This window comes from Corvus brachyrhynchos, unplaced genomic scaffold (assembly GCF_000691975.1).
Source record: "Corvus brachyrhynchos isolate BGI_N302 unplaced genomic scaffold, ASM69197v1 scaffold115, whole genome shotgun sequence".
NCBI lineage: Eukaryota > Metazoa > Chordata > Aves > Passeriformes > Corvidae > Corvus > Corvus brachyrhynchos.
The window spans coordinates 20,873,891-20,889,345 of record NW_008239553.1 but is presented as its reverse complement, the minus strand read 5'-3'; the positions used below and the strand labels follow the sequence as shown (position 1 = coordinate 20,889,345).

General features: G+C 38.0%; 1 protein-coding gene across 1 annotated transcript; it reads left to right on the top strand.

Moving 5' to 3' along the window:
• The first annotated feature begins 122 nt into the window (after positions 1-122).
• Positions 123-4,959, top strand: CFL2 (cofilin 2). The gene is made up of 3 exons (XM_008639578.2): positions 123-1,125; positions 1,224-1,300; positions 1,389-4,959. Exons 1-3 carry the CDS (start codon positions 866-868, stop codon positions 1,499-1,501), a joined length of 450 nt encoding a protein of 149 aa, XP_008637800.1. The 5' UTR covers positions 123-865; the 3' UTR covers positions 1,502-4,959.
• Positions 4,960-15,455: the final 10,496 nt, after the last annotated feature.

Below are 15,455 nucleotides of genomic sequence, written 5' to 3'. Positions count from 1 at the left end.
GGGCTGTGCAGATGGGCTGAGCTCGCTTGCTCACTCGCAGTGGGGTTTGCTAAATTATTTTCATTTTGCCTTGAGCTCCCCGGTTGCCCTGCCGGCGTTTTGTTTCCTTGCTGCTTTAGGCTCGTGTTTTGAACGGCTTGCGAGCCTTATGGGCAGCTGTACGGTTGTAATTGATATTTTTATATGAACGAACAGTAGTCAAACAATACTCCCGCAGCAGCATGAAGTAAAATTCGGGAGTTCTTAAGGCGCAGTGTTGAAGCTGACACAATGCAGAAAACATTTTTGCTGCTTGTAGAGCCTTACCTCACCCAACAAAATGAGAGTCATGACAGTGCTGGATATGAGCTGCTGCTGTAGCGTTTGTTCTATGAAAAAAAACCCAAACCAACAAAAAACAACTCACCAAAACCCCACCCTCTCCTATCCCAACCGAAAATTACAAAGTTCTCTCCTATGTTCAGTTTCTACCCCCTCATCACTCCCTCTTCCCCTCCCCCCAAATAAGCCAAATGCATGATAAGGTAAACTGTTCGAGTAGTACAGTTGTGTGACTAGTTGTATGAAACTGCTATTCAGAACTGCAGCAGAAGATGCTGAGATCTACAAGAAGAAACTACTGATTTTACGCCTCCTTTATATCTTCTGCTCCAGTCCCACAAATATTACTAAATTCATAGTGTGATCAGGTTGAGTATAGTATTTTTATTCTTATGGGGGCAGGCAGACTTCTTTATCTAGCACTGTCGGCTATCATCTTTTTCTAGTGAGTGTTAATTTTTGCTGTTCAAATTATTCCTTTGATCTCATTTTACAGGCTTCTGGAGTAACAGTGAATGATGAAGTCATAAAGGTTTTTAATGACATGAAAGTAAGGAAATCTTCAACCCCAGAAGAGATTAAAAAAAGAAAGAAAGCTGTTCTCTTCTGCTTAAGTGATGACAAAAAACAAATAATTGTAGAGGAGTCAAAGCAGATATTGGTTGGTGACATTGGTGATACTGTGGAGGACCCCTATACAGCCTTTGTGAAGTTGCTACCTTTGAATGATTGCCGATACGCTTTGTATGATGCCACATATGAGACAAAGGAATCTAAGAAAGAAGACCTGGTATTTATATTCTGGTGTGTGAAAGCAAAGCTTGCTGTTAAAATTGAATATTCTGGAGCTACCACTGGAAGATTTAATAACTGTTCTGTTGTGGCTTTCTTTTTTCTTAAAGGGCTCCTGAAAGTGCACCTTTAAAAAGCAAGATGATCTACGCAAGCTCTAAAGATGCCATTAAAAAGAAATTTACAGGTATAGACCTGAAAATGTTTTTCTTGTTAATTACAATGCCATTTAGATGTTGAGGTTCTCACAAGCATATTGTCCATCTGTCTTTCAGGTATTAAACATGAGTGGCAAGTAAATGGTTTGGATGATATTAAGGACCGTTCAACACTTGGAGAGAAATTGGGAGGCAACGTGGTAGTTTCACTTGAAGGAAAACCCTTATAAAAAGACAGACAAGTGCCATCTGGATCTAAGGAGCTTCCATTTCTGCAGCTCGTTCAATTGGAATAGTATTAGTCTCCCCATCCCCTCCCCTCCTCAAAAAATAAGACCCTTCCCCACCGCCCTGAAGGAGATGTCATTGTTAAGCAGTCTACCAGTGATTGCCATTAGACTGTTTAATCCTGGTAGTTTTATGTAGGATTCAAGGAATGCTTTCACGTCATACTCTTGGCCAAAACTGGCGTTGCAGGCATTCCTTGCAACATGTACAATGAATGTGATAGTTAATGTAAATAGTCTAGCAGACAGCAAAGGGTAAGCTAATTGAATGCCTTGAAAGTATTGTCCTCTGGTCGGATGGTAGACTCTCTACAGTATTACTTAACAGTTGCACTTGATTGCAGTTCCATGAGGCTCTTGTGCATTCATACACCTCACCTGCCTTGACAAGCCTATTTTTGTGACATGGCAGCACACAACACTATGCATTTAAAGCACTTTTTTGTAATATGTTTGACCCGCCCCCCCCAAGGAATGCCAATTAAGTTGCTGTAACTGTGTCATCAAATTATTGTAGTACCTCAGTTTCATTCCTGTTACATGCATATCTTTATTAAATGAAGTAGCTGTTACGATGCCTTTCGTTTTCCATTGAATGTACACTACTGAACAGGAGTAGAAGTTCTCCGTTTACCATGTGAGTCTTGAAACACTAAAGTTTTGTAAAACATCAGTCATAGTGGCAATTTCTGTATTAAAAAGAGCCTTAAATGGAACATTGTTTTTTGAGATCAAAAACTGGCCACGTTGCAATAAAACTTGTGGCTTATTACAGAATGTTGCCTTGTTTTCATTGGAAAATATAGTTTTTAAGTGTTTAAGCATATTTCAAATAACTTCTGTGGAAAGTATTGTAAAGGTAAACAATCATTAATCTCATCTTCAATAATGCAAGTTTTTAATACTGACTTAGGCACTGCTTTACAATACTTTGTGGCTCTGTTCTGGCCATTGAATAAAGGATCTGCTCCTAATTTACCGTAAAGTAAAGAAGCTACCACTACTGGAGACCGTTAGTTCCATGAAACACTTGTGTCAGAAACTTAAAAGTACAAAGTAATTAACCATGCAGTGTGTTTCGTACCTGAATGTTCTTAAAGTTCTACATGCCAGAGTAAAACCTTGCACAAGTTTTTACAGCTCGCGTCTCTCTCGGTAAGATGATGTGTAATGATAGTTACAAGCAGAATATGAAGCTGGGAAATAATTTTTGTTTCTCGAGTGTTGCAGTTAGACCGACTCAGTACAAGAATTAGCCTAAATGAACTGTTCTACTTGTTAGCTTCTATGTAAATAGAACTGGAAAGTGTTTGCCACTACTGAGGCTTGCATAGGGGACATGTTTTGGCTGGGAGCCAAATAATGCTCTCCTTATAGAGAATTTGATCTGCTCTGTGTGAGCAATCCTCCGTTAGCCAGAGCTATTTATGGCAAACACATGCTTTTGTATCTTGTCATCGTTATCCAGAAATGGCAAAACTGGACATGATTCTCTGGTATGCATAAAGGAGCGCTGTTAGGCAGCCACTGGCAGCTGAACTGTACATGCTGCTAGAAGGAATGCTCTTTTATCATTACCTTATTTTAAAAAGTTGGTAGAGTAAAACTGTGGGGCTTTTAAATACGGGCTCTTTGTGTTAAGTCCATAGCCCTTTTTCAACAAGGAAGGAGATAATAATCCAAATACTTTCTCTTCTTTTTTTCCCGCAATAGTTTTAAGTAACCTAGTGGTACTGTGTTTAGGCTTTCTTGTCCTGTAGAACTTTAAGACTTTATTTCAGGCTTCTGGCTGTCCCTATGACTTGCACACCTCATTGTGTTAGCTGTTCTATGTAGACTAAACTTTATTAGAATTTAACTAAAAAGGCATGATGACCACTGACTTATTAAGTGTATTAATCAGTCTTGGTTTTGTTCTACAAAACTCTCCTTTCAGGTACCTTTTAAGGTTGCGAAGTAACTGATGGTATGCATGTTGTCTAGATTAAAAAAACCCCACAACTTTTTTTTCCTCAAAATAGTCTATTTCTGATCATTCATGTTGTATGCAAAGCCCAGTTTAATGTAAAGATCTTTGTGCTTTATGTTTGACTTGAGTTCGGTACAGTAAAATGAAATTATCTTTTAACTGATTTTTCACAAGGAATAAATTGTTTCTTTAGAAAAAGCCAAAATGGGAAATGTTAAATTTTAATAAACCATTTGAATTTTCATTTTAGACAGTAAACTTTTTTTAAGGAGTACTGTGTTTAAATTTATTGTTTGTCTCTGCTGCAGTCTAGAAAAATGTCTGTGGCTTATTAGTTGAATATTACAGGTTCCTTTTTTTTTTTTTTAACTAGCTTAGGTGTATATTCACTCAGTCCAACTAGCTATGAAATTGAAGCACAAACTGTATTTATGTAAGATTCCTACCAAATTAAAGTTTTGGATCCAAAAGGATCAGCCTGCCTTCAGTTTGTTCTTGAAATGAATGACTGACTGACTGATGTGAGGTCCAATTCAGATGGCTTGCTTTTAAAAAAAAAAAAAAAACAAACAAAAACCAATAAAGTGCTACAGAACTGTTACTGTTTGAATTATAAAACAAATGGGAGACAGCTGGCATCTGTTCCAAAATGGTTTGTCAGCTGTTGTTTTCTGTCATTATGCAAAATGGTGAGGGCCTCATTGTGATCGAGAAGGGGAGGAAAATCCTCTCAAGTTGAATATCTTCTGTGTATCTCCGTGTAGACGTGGCTTTTGGATATCTTGGCTTCAGTTATTTTATTGATAAAGAAATGTTAAATAAATTTTTCATGAGAGTAGCTTGCGCAGAAACAGCATTTTTCTTCTAAAAAAATACTTCAAAGCCAGCAGTTTTGTTTGATTTGGTAAATCCTGGAAGAGGTATAGATAAATGTGTTTGATTTCTCTGAAAAGGGAAATCAATCCAAGACTAGAGTGTGTTAGTGAGGTTTGTATTTTTGGTGTGATATTAGAAGTGCAAAGCTTAAATTTATATGGACTTGAGTGTAAAAATCACTTCTAGTTCAGATCATGAAGTGGAGTTTGAATATGCTCAGTTAAAACCCAAAGTGTTTCTTTAAGTGGAAGAGTTTTCCTGCTCTGCCATTCCCTCAGAACGAGTGATGGAATACAGCAATTGCCACAATTTGATAATAAGCTTTACTCTCTTATGCCAATTCCAGTATAAACCAAATTTTCATGTCTGCCTATTTTTTATAAACTTCTGTAAGTCCCCTTTAGTTTGTGGTGGTGAGTTAATGATTGTAGAGTGAAAACACGGCACTAATGGTGGATCAAAGATCATCAATGTAGCACCTGTCTCTGAGTATTGAATTTCTTTGAAATATTTCTGATTTTGAAAACCTGGTATAAATAAAATTAATTTAAATGTCTTCAGTTGTTGAGTTTGTTTGTGTGCTAGACAGCACCTACACTAATTGCTTTGTTGTGGTCTTTGGACTGGGAGCAGCCCAGATACTGTGAAAGGAGTAGTAGTGGAATACCTGGGTTTTTCTAACAGGTTTCATCTGCTACCTCTTCAGTTCAATATCCAACTACAGCAAAAGCCAGCACCAGTTGCTCTGGAGATGCATATAAAGAAATTTTTAGTGGGTTGGTTCTAGATAACCTTTTGCTTTTGTTGGATCCCAGCTGATGTGTTCAGAAAGTTAGATGGATTTTATATAGCAAATGTAGCAAAGAAAGTACATTTACACTGCCAAGTCATTTCTAATACAGGAAAGAAAGTGAACGGATGCAGTGTGAAAAAGTTGACTCCATGAAGAAAGATCAAAATATTATCATTTTGGTACCAGTGGCATCTCTCTTGTTAATATAAAATTTCTTGGATCTAGGAATATGTTATCTGGAAGAGTTAATTTTGTAAACAAAGAACTGTCAAGAAACAGCTTCATTGGATTCTCTTCAGAAGGCAGACTTTTGCAATGTACATTAAAAAACCCTTTACTGTTTGCCTAACATAAGCCTTCTCTGTGGCTGTGGGGAACGTACATGAGAATGTGCATTTTAAAAAAGAATTAAAGGTCTCATTCTGAAGTTTTCTTAATAAAAACTACTGTTTAGTTAAAATACGTTCTATTCTTACTAAATTCATATCCAGTGCTTGACCCTATTGAATTTGGACATTTCTCTGCCTCACCTCCCATGCTGTTAAATCTACAATAATCCCCATACATCTTACTCTTCCTTGCATTACCTATCGATGCATTGTACTAGTAACATCTGAAAAATAAATACAACAGTAAAAATGAAATCTTTTCATAGGAAGTTCAAACAGGTGACATAATTTATCTTCATTTGATGATTTCGTAGAGTTGTCTTTTTACATTGTAGAGCTTAGAGAAAAAATGTGCTAATTGGAGGTACTGAAAGTAAGTTTGACATTCCTAAGATTCTGTGATTGTCTTTTTAACTCCTCATTGTACATTGTACATTGTAATGTTTCTGTTGTCAGCTTTGCTTCATAGTTACTTAGAAAACTAAAGATTGGAAAAGAAACTTGAAGGTGCTGCTAGTTATTTTCAGAAGTTTCTAAATGCCAGTTCAGACTATAATATACAAACTTCAATTTCCCACTGCTAGCCTAATTTTTATTCTCTTGTGTGTAGGCTTAGAAATGTATGTGTAACTGTAATCATGCCTCTCGTCTTCCACTTCTTTATTTTTAAAAACAGCTGTGTCACTGCAAATCCCTACCATCTGCCCACCATCTTCTGTAAAGGTTTACAGACAATCTCCACTTGTACCTTTTAGTATCTATTTTTCCCCTCTCGTTTGTGATTGTAGGAGTTTGATTTAGAAAAACTAACCGCTGTAATACTGTGCTCCTCAAAAGCTTTTCTATTATGCAGAAAGTTAAAAGCATCAGTTAAGTCTCTGGTGAGCACAGCTGCAGGGTGTACATTGGCTTGAAAAAAGCGATGTGATTTTGAGAACCAGTTTAGAGAGCCTTATTTGTGTCTGCTTCCTCTTAGTGGCAGCACTGCTTTCATCTGTGACCTTCTATTAAAGCTGATGTGAGAGCTAAGCTTTTCTTCCATTTTGGCTGTTTCAACAGAAAATGGAATGTGCTTGTAGCAAACAAGGTGCAGAGAAGCAGAGAAGGTTTAGAAGCAGCAGTTTTTCATGGAGACCTGTACATCCAGTGGGGGGGAAAGGGTTACAGCAGAGGATTTGTTTCCTTTTAATTTCAGTAGGAGCTTGCAGCTGTAATGACTAGGCTTATGTTATCTTTTGCTCTGCCTGAACATAAGTGATTCCGCAGTCTCAACTGTCTCAATGCTTTCATGCAATGAAATGTGAACATGCAGCTCTTTATCAGTGAAATGTGGTTTACTCCTACAGAAGTGAAGCCCTGCTACAACAGTGCTCTTGGTTAGCCATGTCATGTGGAGAGATGCACCTAAGCTGCATTTGAACAGTCCTTAAAAAATGTGTGGGTTTTGATTACACCAAATACAATAATCAAGCTATTACACAGGGACTGAGGATGAGAGGGTGTAGTTCTTAATTGGGTGACTGCAAGTGACAAATATAATTCATGGTCATGTTTTTGAACCTTAGCCCTGTTATTTAAGCGTGATTTAAAGATGAAACACTTCCCAGTCCACAGAATTCATTGCCTGCCTAAATTCTTTTAAGAAGCAGTAGCATAATTTTAGCTCTTCACTGAATATACTGATGCAGAATCTGTCACCTGAGGGTTTTTAGTTGTCTGCTTGACAAATTCCTTTTGTAGTACTGCATTATTTCTCTGCATCCACACTTCAAAATCAGTTCCCAGAACTCTCCTTCCAAGTAACCAGAATTCCTAAACAATATTTATTCTGTGTGACTAAAGTAGAAAGGCATCTTGTAGAACACCCATAGGAAACAAATGCATGGTATTAGTCTGCGTGGCCACTGAACATGTTTGGCCCTGCGTGCCATCTCTGACTGTGGGGTTATTCTGATGAAAGGTCAGCTCATTCAGGTTTGCGTGGAATAGCCCAACACAGAAATCTGTGGAAACAGGAAAGAATGTTTTAATTTTGCTCAGATAAAGACTTTATGAGCTGGGTGTGATAACCACTTTTTAATTTTTTCTTTTTACCTGTCCTGACAAAAACACCTGGCTTTGATTCTAGCCAGTTTTATCAATTTAGTTCGACAGGTGCAATGGTTGGAAATATCTTCAGGACAAGCTATATTTAGATATATAACCTTTTGATAATTCTGGCAGTTGCTTTGATCTCATTATTTTAATTCAGTCACTTCAACTCCATTACAATTTTAACTGCCTAGAGTTCAGCATTGCCAATGTGATCTCGTAACACAGCTTGAGGAACACTTAAAAGTAGTCATCATCAAAATTATTAATAATATAAATCCATTTTATTTATTTATTTTATTGAGCTAGTCTCAGTTTTGCAATGAGGATGACAACTCTCTTAAAGTTAGGTGGTCTTCCAGGGAGTTCCTGGTTGAACACCTGCCATAGATCTTTGTGTAGATTGAAGAAGTGTTGGAGCATTCCTATCGGAGCAGTTTGCTTTGCTTTCTTGCATAGCTGGATGAATTTCCTCTCCTGGAAGATGTTGAGGTCACTGTGGTATCAATGTTTAAAGTATTTCACCTTCTATTTCTGAATGGAATGGACGGATTGCAATTACAGCTTTTTCTTAGGGTAATACAGTCGAGGATCACAGCTATGAGTTTCATTTTTTTCTTGATTACCAGAAGGGAGAAAAGAATGTGTCTCATCCCACTGCGTAGCATAAGGCCAAAATTCAGCACTCAAATTACATGCAGGCCTCATAACTGTTTTCAGCCATTGTACCTGCAGGAACAAAATGTGACCTTGTCAAATGAGTTGTGCATGGTCCTGGAAAACTCCAGAAAAGAGCTAAGGTAAGAGAAAATACAAAGTTGGGATACTTCCAGTAACTGCTTTGTGCACTTCAGATTCAAGAAGCATATGGCCGGCTCTGTGTTTATCTGCAGTTATTTAGTGCACAAATAATGACACATAAATATATATTTAACACTAATGGTAATTCAGAATGTTATGTTAATTTAACAGCTGTTTTCTATGGAAAATAGTGAGATCGTAGCTGGTTTTTTGTTTATTTTTTTTTTAAGCAATGGTGTTACTAACCAGTTTTTCTGCTGAAATAGCAAACTGTGGAAATGTGAGAAGAGTTATTTCTCTTTGCATCAGCATCTTATCTTGTGTGCAAATACAGATCCTCTCAGTTTCTTCTTAAAATAGTGTTTGGACAACATTCTGTGGTTAATGGACAAGAATCTAGGATTTTTGTAAGCCACATTTTATAGCATTAATGTGAACATGCACATGTTTTTTGAGCTATGAGATAAAAACTTTTAATTACAAAAGGGCATCTTTTGTGAGAAAAAATTAGTAACTTTTTAAAGCTTTTATTTTCCTCTGCTATCAGTTTACTTTTTATTCCTTAAGTTACCATAAGTTATTGGGATCTGGGGTTTTCTTTGGTTAGTTTTTTGATTTTGGTGGTCTCACTTTCCCCACACTGCATCATGTTTCAGCCTAATACAGACTGTATTAAATTGTTCTCAGAGGAAGAAGGTATTATGTATGTAACATACACAGTTTCTGTAGGAAAGAGTAAACTCTTTGCTTGACCCAGTTTTATGGGGCTATTTCTTTCTACAGAGATGGGATCACAGTTAAGGAAGAGGGACAAATGGGTTTGCTGAGAGTATTTAGGAGCACTCAGTGGGAATGAGATTATTATTGTAGTGCTTAATCCTAAAATAATCATATACCATCTCATCAACCTTGCATCAGCATCTGAGAGAGATGAATATTCTAGCTACTTTGTGATATTTGTCTGAGATCATTTTCTATTACTATAAACTTGGAGCTCTCCAGATAAATATAGAATATTTCTACCTGTGATCAATGTTTTGATGTTTTCACAAATATATGTTGTGTCTTTTAAAAGATGATTTCCAACTAGTGGAAATGTATTTCTGAACAAATACATCTTTTATGGATCTGAAAATTAAAATGAAGGTTATAGAAGCAACCACTTCACTTAATCTTTTTGGGGGAATTCCTATAATGTTATCAGGCTTCCTTTTCCATCTATTGGGCACAGTATGAAAGAATGCACAGAAAGGGGCTGTTATGGTAACATAGTATCTGTCATCAATGACATTAAATTCATTTACTGGTAGTGAAGTTACAAGTCATGCTGAATGTAAAAGGAATAGAAACTATTCTCAGATTAGAATTTGTCATTTTCATAGACAGTAACATTTAGTTCCCTTTGAACAGGTGTAGGTGTCCTGCCATGTCTGTTTCCTTAAAGATGAAAATGACAAACCCAAGCCTTTCCCCTGCCTTTGATTTGCTCTAAATGTCCCATCTCCTCCAAAGCATTTTCCCTCTTCTGCCCTACATGCAGATATTGCTCACTTGCTGCCTCTAATCCTCTTATTTACCTCAGTTACCTCAGTTTCACTTCCTTTCATCACCTTTTCTCTCCCTGCTAGTTCTGATTTTCCTCTGGTCCTGTTCCTTCATATTAGAAGTCTTTACCATAAACAAAGAGTGCAAACAAGAAAAAAAAACCCATACAAGCCCAACCACTTTTGATCCATTTACTGTTTTCTTTTATTAAAAATATGAATCTTTATGAAGAAATTATTCAAAGTGTAAACCTGACTACAGTTTACCAAAGTGTCAAACAGTTTGAAATAATCTCTTGAGATGTTTGAACAGTTCCATTCTGTGCACGGGATTTAACTCAGAAATCCAGACTCCACCACTTAGATGGGAAATTGCCATATTGGGTTATTTTATGCTCTCAGTGCCAGAAGCATTAACTCTCCTTTTTTTTGCAATCATTAAAGCATCTGATTTCAGCTGTTAATTTCCACGAAAGTGGTTAAGTACTTACAGTGTGAGGAAATGCTACAGATGCATGAATTTATGATATATTGAAAACCGAAGCTGTAGAAATAGTGTGAAATAAACTGTGTATCGAGACAGAAGCTGGAAGTTAATTGCACAGCTCACTGGTTCATTGCCAAATGCACTGGTTCCTAGTAAAATCAAGAAAAACTCAGTATTATAAAACATATAGAAAACTGCTACAAGAATTAGAGCCCATATTACATCTTAAAAAAGATTCAATAAATTTTGAAGTAACCTTTTGTATAATCAGAAATTATATTAATACAATACCTTCTAAGAGTTTTCATCTGCTTTCTTTTCTGCAACCTTGTATTAGGCTTATTCATCTCCTTGGGCTTTTCTCTGCAGTCAGGAGACTAGAAACTGACAGCATTGCAGTAAGGATTTATTTCCTTTTCCTGATCTTAAAAAGAAAGGAAAAATGTCTGATGAAGACATATGAAGTAGGGCCATCTGAGGGTGCTATTTGACAATATAATGAAGGCACTCCAATGACATGAGTGGGCTAAGAGGGGGATTCCTGCAGATGCTGGGCTGAATGCCGCCTCTCTTTCCTGGTGCTTATATCTGCCTGATCAGGCAGTGAATTTAGGAATCTACACTCCTCACTTACTTTGGAAAAGTTTTTTCTTTTGCTTGTTTAGGGAGGCACAATGCCTGAAATGTTTCAGATGTTTCTGAGAATTGCCTCGGTCAGCAGCTGGTATGCAGGGTGTCCGTGGAGGAGCTGAACTTAGTGTTCATTGAGGTGCTGGAGCATGTCCAGAGAAGGGCAATGGAGCTGGGGAAGGGTCCTGAGCACAAGTCTGATGAGGAGCTGCTGAGGGAGCTGGGGTTGTTCAGCGTGGAGAAAAGGAGGCTCAGGGGAGACCTTATCACTCTCAATAAGTACCTGAAAGGAGGTTGTAGCCAGGTGGGAGTGGGTCTCTTCTCCCAAGTAGCAGGACTAGAGGAAATGACCTCAGGTTGCAGCAGGGGAGGTTTAGATTGGATATTTTGAAAACTTTCTTCACCAAAAGGGTTGGCAAGCACTTGAACACACTGCCCAGGGAAGTGGTGGGGTCACCATCCCTGGAGGTATTTGAAAGATGTGTAGATTTGGTAGCTGGGGATGTGGTTTAATGGTTTAGTGGTGGGCTTGACATCGCTGGGTTAATGGCTGGGATCAATGATTTTAATCCCTTCCAACTCAGCATATTCCATGATTCTAGAAATGATTTTATGATTCATGACAGCCACCATGCTCCTGCATGTTGCTCAGTGTATTTCCAGGTGATACCAGGCTCCTGTGTTACATATATCTTGTACAGTAAGTCCAGTGCTTCCAGGAAGAATTGGACATTCTCTGTCCATGTATCACACAGCTGATGTGTATACTCACAATGTATTTAACAAAGATCAGAAGCACCAGATGTTTGGGTCTCTGGTAGATAATGAATGATTCTGACATCGTCATGTTGTGTCTTTGCGGGCAAACTTAGGGCAAAACTCTGGAAAGTCCAATGATCACTGGCATCTCAGCTTCTTGCTATGCACATACTTTAAACTGTGTATTCTTCAGCACTCTGATTCCTGTAGAGCAGTGGTGAAATCCAGTCCATCAACTCTCAGCTGGTGATCATCCAGCACAAGACATGTAAAGGCATTTCGGTGTTTAATTGAAGGTGAAATTCGGAGTTACACTACATCAGACATGTGCATGCCTGACTCCAGCTCTTGCTTCCTCCCTTTACTCCTTTTAACAGTGTTCCGACCACCCTTCCCCCATGAAGATCCATGATATGAATTAACTGAATTCCTCAGATTCTGAAGTTCTGACTACAAGCTTTCAGAGACTGGGAATCCTGCCATACCATAGTATTCTGAAGGGTGTAGGCAAGCATGCTCCGTGTCCAGCACAGTCACCAAACTTTGAATATCTAAGGGCCAGCACTTCTAGAGAGTTTGGGTTTTGCTTTGTTAATTTAATTAGTGAGAAAAACTTTGTTTTTTCAGCTTCATCTTCCTGTTAGCATTCCAGGTGAATTGAATCTAGTGGTGTTTTAAGTGGAAAAGTAAATTAGGAATTTACTGTAGACTAATTAGAAAACAAAAACAATAGGCAAAATAGCTGACCTGATGTGTATTTGGAATTCAACCAGTGCATGTATATGCTAAATATCTATGAAGTTGGAGGGAGTTTTTGTCAGGATTGGTGTAATCCAGGCATAATTAGGTGTAGCTACATTAAAATCAGCAGAAGTTAGAAATGCATATTATAAGTTCATTACTGTCTGGAATCATTAGAACAGCATGGTGTGATGTTAATGGCAGCAGGGAAATGTGCTGGGTGTACAGTAGATGAAGTCAAACATTTTACCAGCATTATGCATATTTCAGGGCATGCAACACAGATTTGCAGTTTTAGACAACAAAGATGAAGAATCCAGACTGAAAAGTGATGTCAATATATACAAGAAATGCAGGCATGGTTCTTTTCATCAAAGAGTTATTCTAAATATACATTATTAATTTAACCTAATAGCACTCACTTTTTAAATGTACCAAGTGCAATGATAAATGCTGTTGTTTTGTCATGTGGCCATTTATACCTACCTATTACAGCCTTTTTTGGATCAGCAGCTATGTACTGTCTCTTTATGTTCTTTGTATGTCCACAGAAGAACTCCTCATTTTTGTGAATATAAGTTCAGAAAACAGTATTAACATCCGGTGCCATTCGTAAGGCAGAATCTGGACTCTCCTGTCCCAGTCTCCCCAGCGGCCCAGTGTAGTAAGGGCACTTTAAATGTGACTAGCACAAACTGACAGCACTAGATTCAGCAGAAACAATGCACAGCCCAGTCTTATTGCCATATTAATTAATAAATGGGTGAGTTCCCTCCATTTCTTATACAAAACTGTTAGAAAAAACATTAGAAAATCTGCCCATTATGGAAGAAACCTGAATTCATCTCTCTTGTGACTAGTTATGGTTCTAATTCACATGTTAGTGCCCTAACTAGGTCTGAAGACTCCAGTCTCTGTTTGCACTGCAGGTAAGGGGTTTCACTGGTGTTCCTGTGTGACAGCCTGGTCTGATGGTCAAGACTCACCCTTTGATACTGCCAAGGTACAAATCACTGCTTTAACACACCCTCGCATTGAATGCAGCATAACTTCACATCTTGAAGGACACTGGTTATTGGTATCTTGCTTGCCTAGTTTCTGCCTCCAGAACTGTTCAAATGTTCTGTTTTAGTAAGAGATTAGGGAGCAATCATCTAGAAATCAGACACACTGATGTCTGTATCATCGTGGTGATGATGTGACATCATATCTAGCTCACTTTGCACTTTGTAGATTCAGCTCTTAGAGATCATAACGTGAGCATCTCCACATCTAACACATGCCTTACTCATGTTATTTGTCTGTTTAGTACTTCTCTTTAATAAGCCAGGTGGGTTTTTTTGAAGAATCAGATTCAGTTGTCAGAACAATTCTTTATTTGTTTTGATGACTTAACATCACTGTGAGTTTAATTTAATTCCTTCAGGAATCATCTCCTGATCACTGTCTTTGATCAGAGGTAAATGTGTTTTTCTCAGCCTAAGCTCCAATGATGAGATGCCAAGAAATATTTCCATGCACTCACAATCTGGGAAGTGAGACAGGCATCCCTGTAAGTTATTTCTATAAAAATCAGTTACTGCTGTAAACACAGTGCTCTCCACGTTGCCAGGCCTTGCAGAATGGACTCACTGAACAGGTCAAAGCTTCTCACATGGGAATTGATTGGTCTTGTGCATTGCTGAAGGATAGGGCTGCCACAGCCAAAGGTACACAGGTTCACAAAGGCACCCATATTCCAGCCATATGGTGTTCCACAGCACCCAAAATATCTGCAAGTCTCACCCTAGAGCTCCATAGCTGCAGATGTGGTACAGGTCAGGACTCCATGCAGTGCATGTGAAAGTCTGCACATTGTTTTTCTATGCAAATCTGCCTGACAGAGAATAGAGAATCTGGTCCCATCCAGTGGGGCTTTCATTCCAATCACTGGCTATTGCCTGCAAACAAGCCATATTGCCGCTCTTCTTCAGCCCTCCCTCAAATGTAATAAGTGCAACTTAAATGTTTTTACTTTCTACTGCTACAATGGAGATGATGTTCCAGAATCCTGCTTTGATGCCTTGAGGCCTTATTTTAATACCAGCCTAAATATATTCTTGGGCATTTTGTTTTGCACCTGTATTGTTCTTTATCTACAATACCCTTCCCTTCCCCCCCTTTTTTTTTATCCTCTGATGTTATATTCCCTTCTTTTACATGTTCACACAAAGATAGTTCCAGTAAGGTAGCCTTCTTCATCCCCTTCATTGTTCTAGCAGCACCTCTTGGTACTTGGTCCAGTCTGAATCTATCTTTTCAGGACACATTTGACCAGGCCTTAACACTACAGGTTATGAAGATATTAATGCATTGCTTTCTCTGCATCACAGGATCTTGTGCCTTTTTCCATAGAAGTCTGATTATATCATGTGACTGGTACATCTAATTATTTTTTCTCCTCTGCTCTTACAGAAATTTTTTTTGGCCCATTAAGACTATCACTTTGAATTATTCACTAAAAATTCCATCCAGTTGCTGTTACTGCTGTCCTTGAGGTCGTGAAGGTCTTCCTGCGTGATACTCCAATCCTCTTCTGTATCAAAACTGTACCCTCCAGTTTTTTGTTTTAGCAGATTTCACTTGCTCATTTACCTCCTATTTTTTGTGCCAAGGTCATTAATGAGAAGATTAAATAAGATTGTTCCCAAAGTGAATCTAGGAAACTCCATTAATAATTCCCCTTTTTCCTGACAGAAGGCTCTTCTTTGGTCAGTTTCTTATATACTTTACAGTTCATATGTTAGTCTTGATTTTCATCTTAATTAATATTATACA

Coding starts and splice junctions, on each gene's coding strand:
- CFL2 (XM_008639578.2), top strand. CDS start 866: ATGAAAGTAAGGAAATCTTCAACCCCAGAAGAGATTAAAAAAAGAAAG. Junction 1,126..1,223: donor GACCTGGTATTTATATTCTG/GTGTGTGAAAGC, acceptor TTTTTCTTAAAG/GGCTCCTGAAAGTGCACCTT. Junction 1,301..1,388: donor CATTAAAAAGAAATTTACAG/GTATAGACCTGA, acceptor TCTGTCTTTCAG/GTATTAAACATGAGTGGCAA.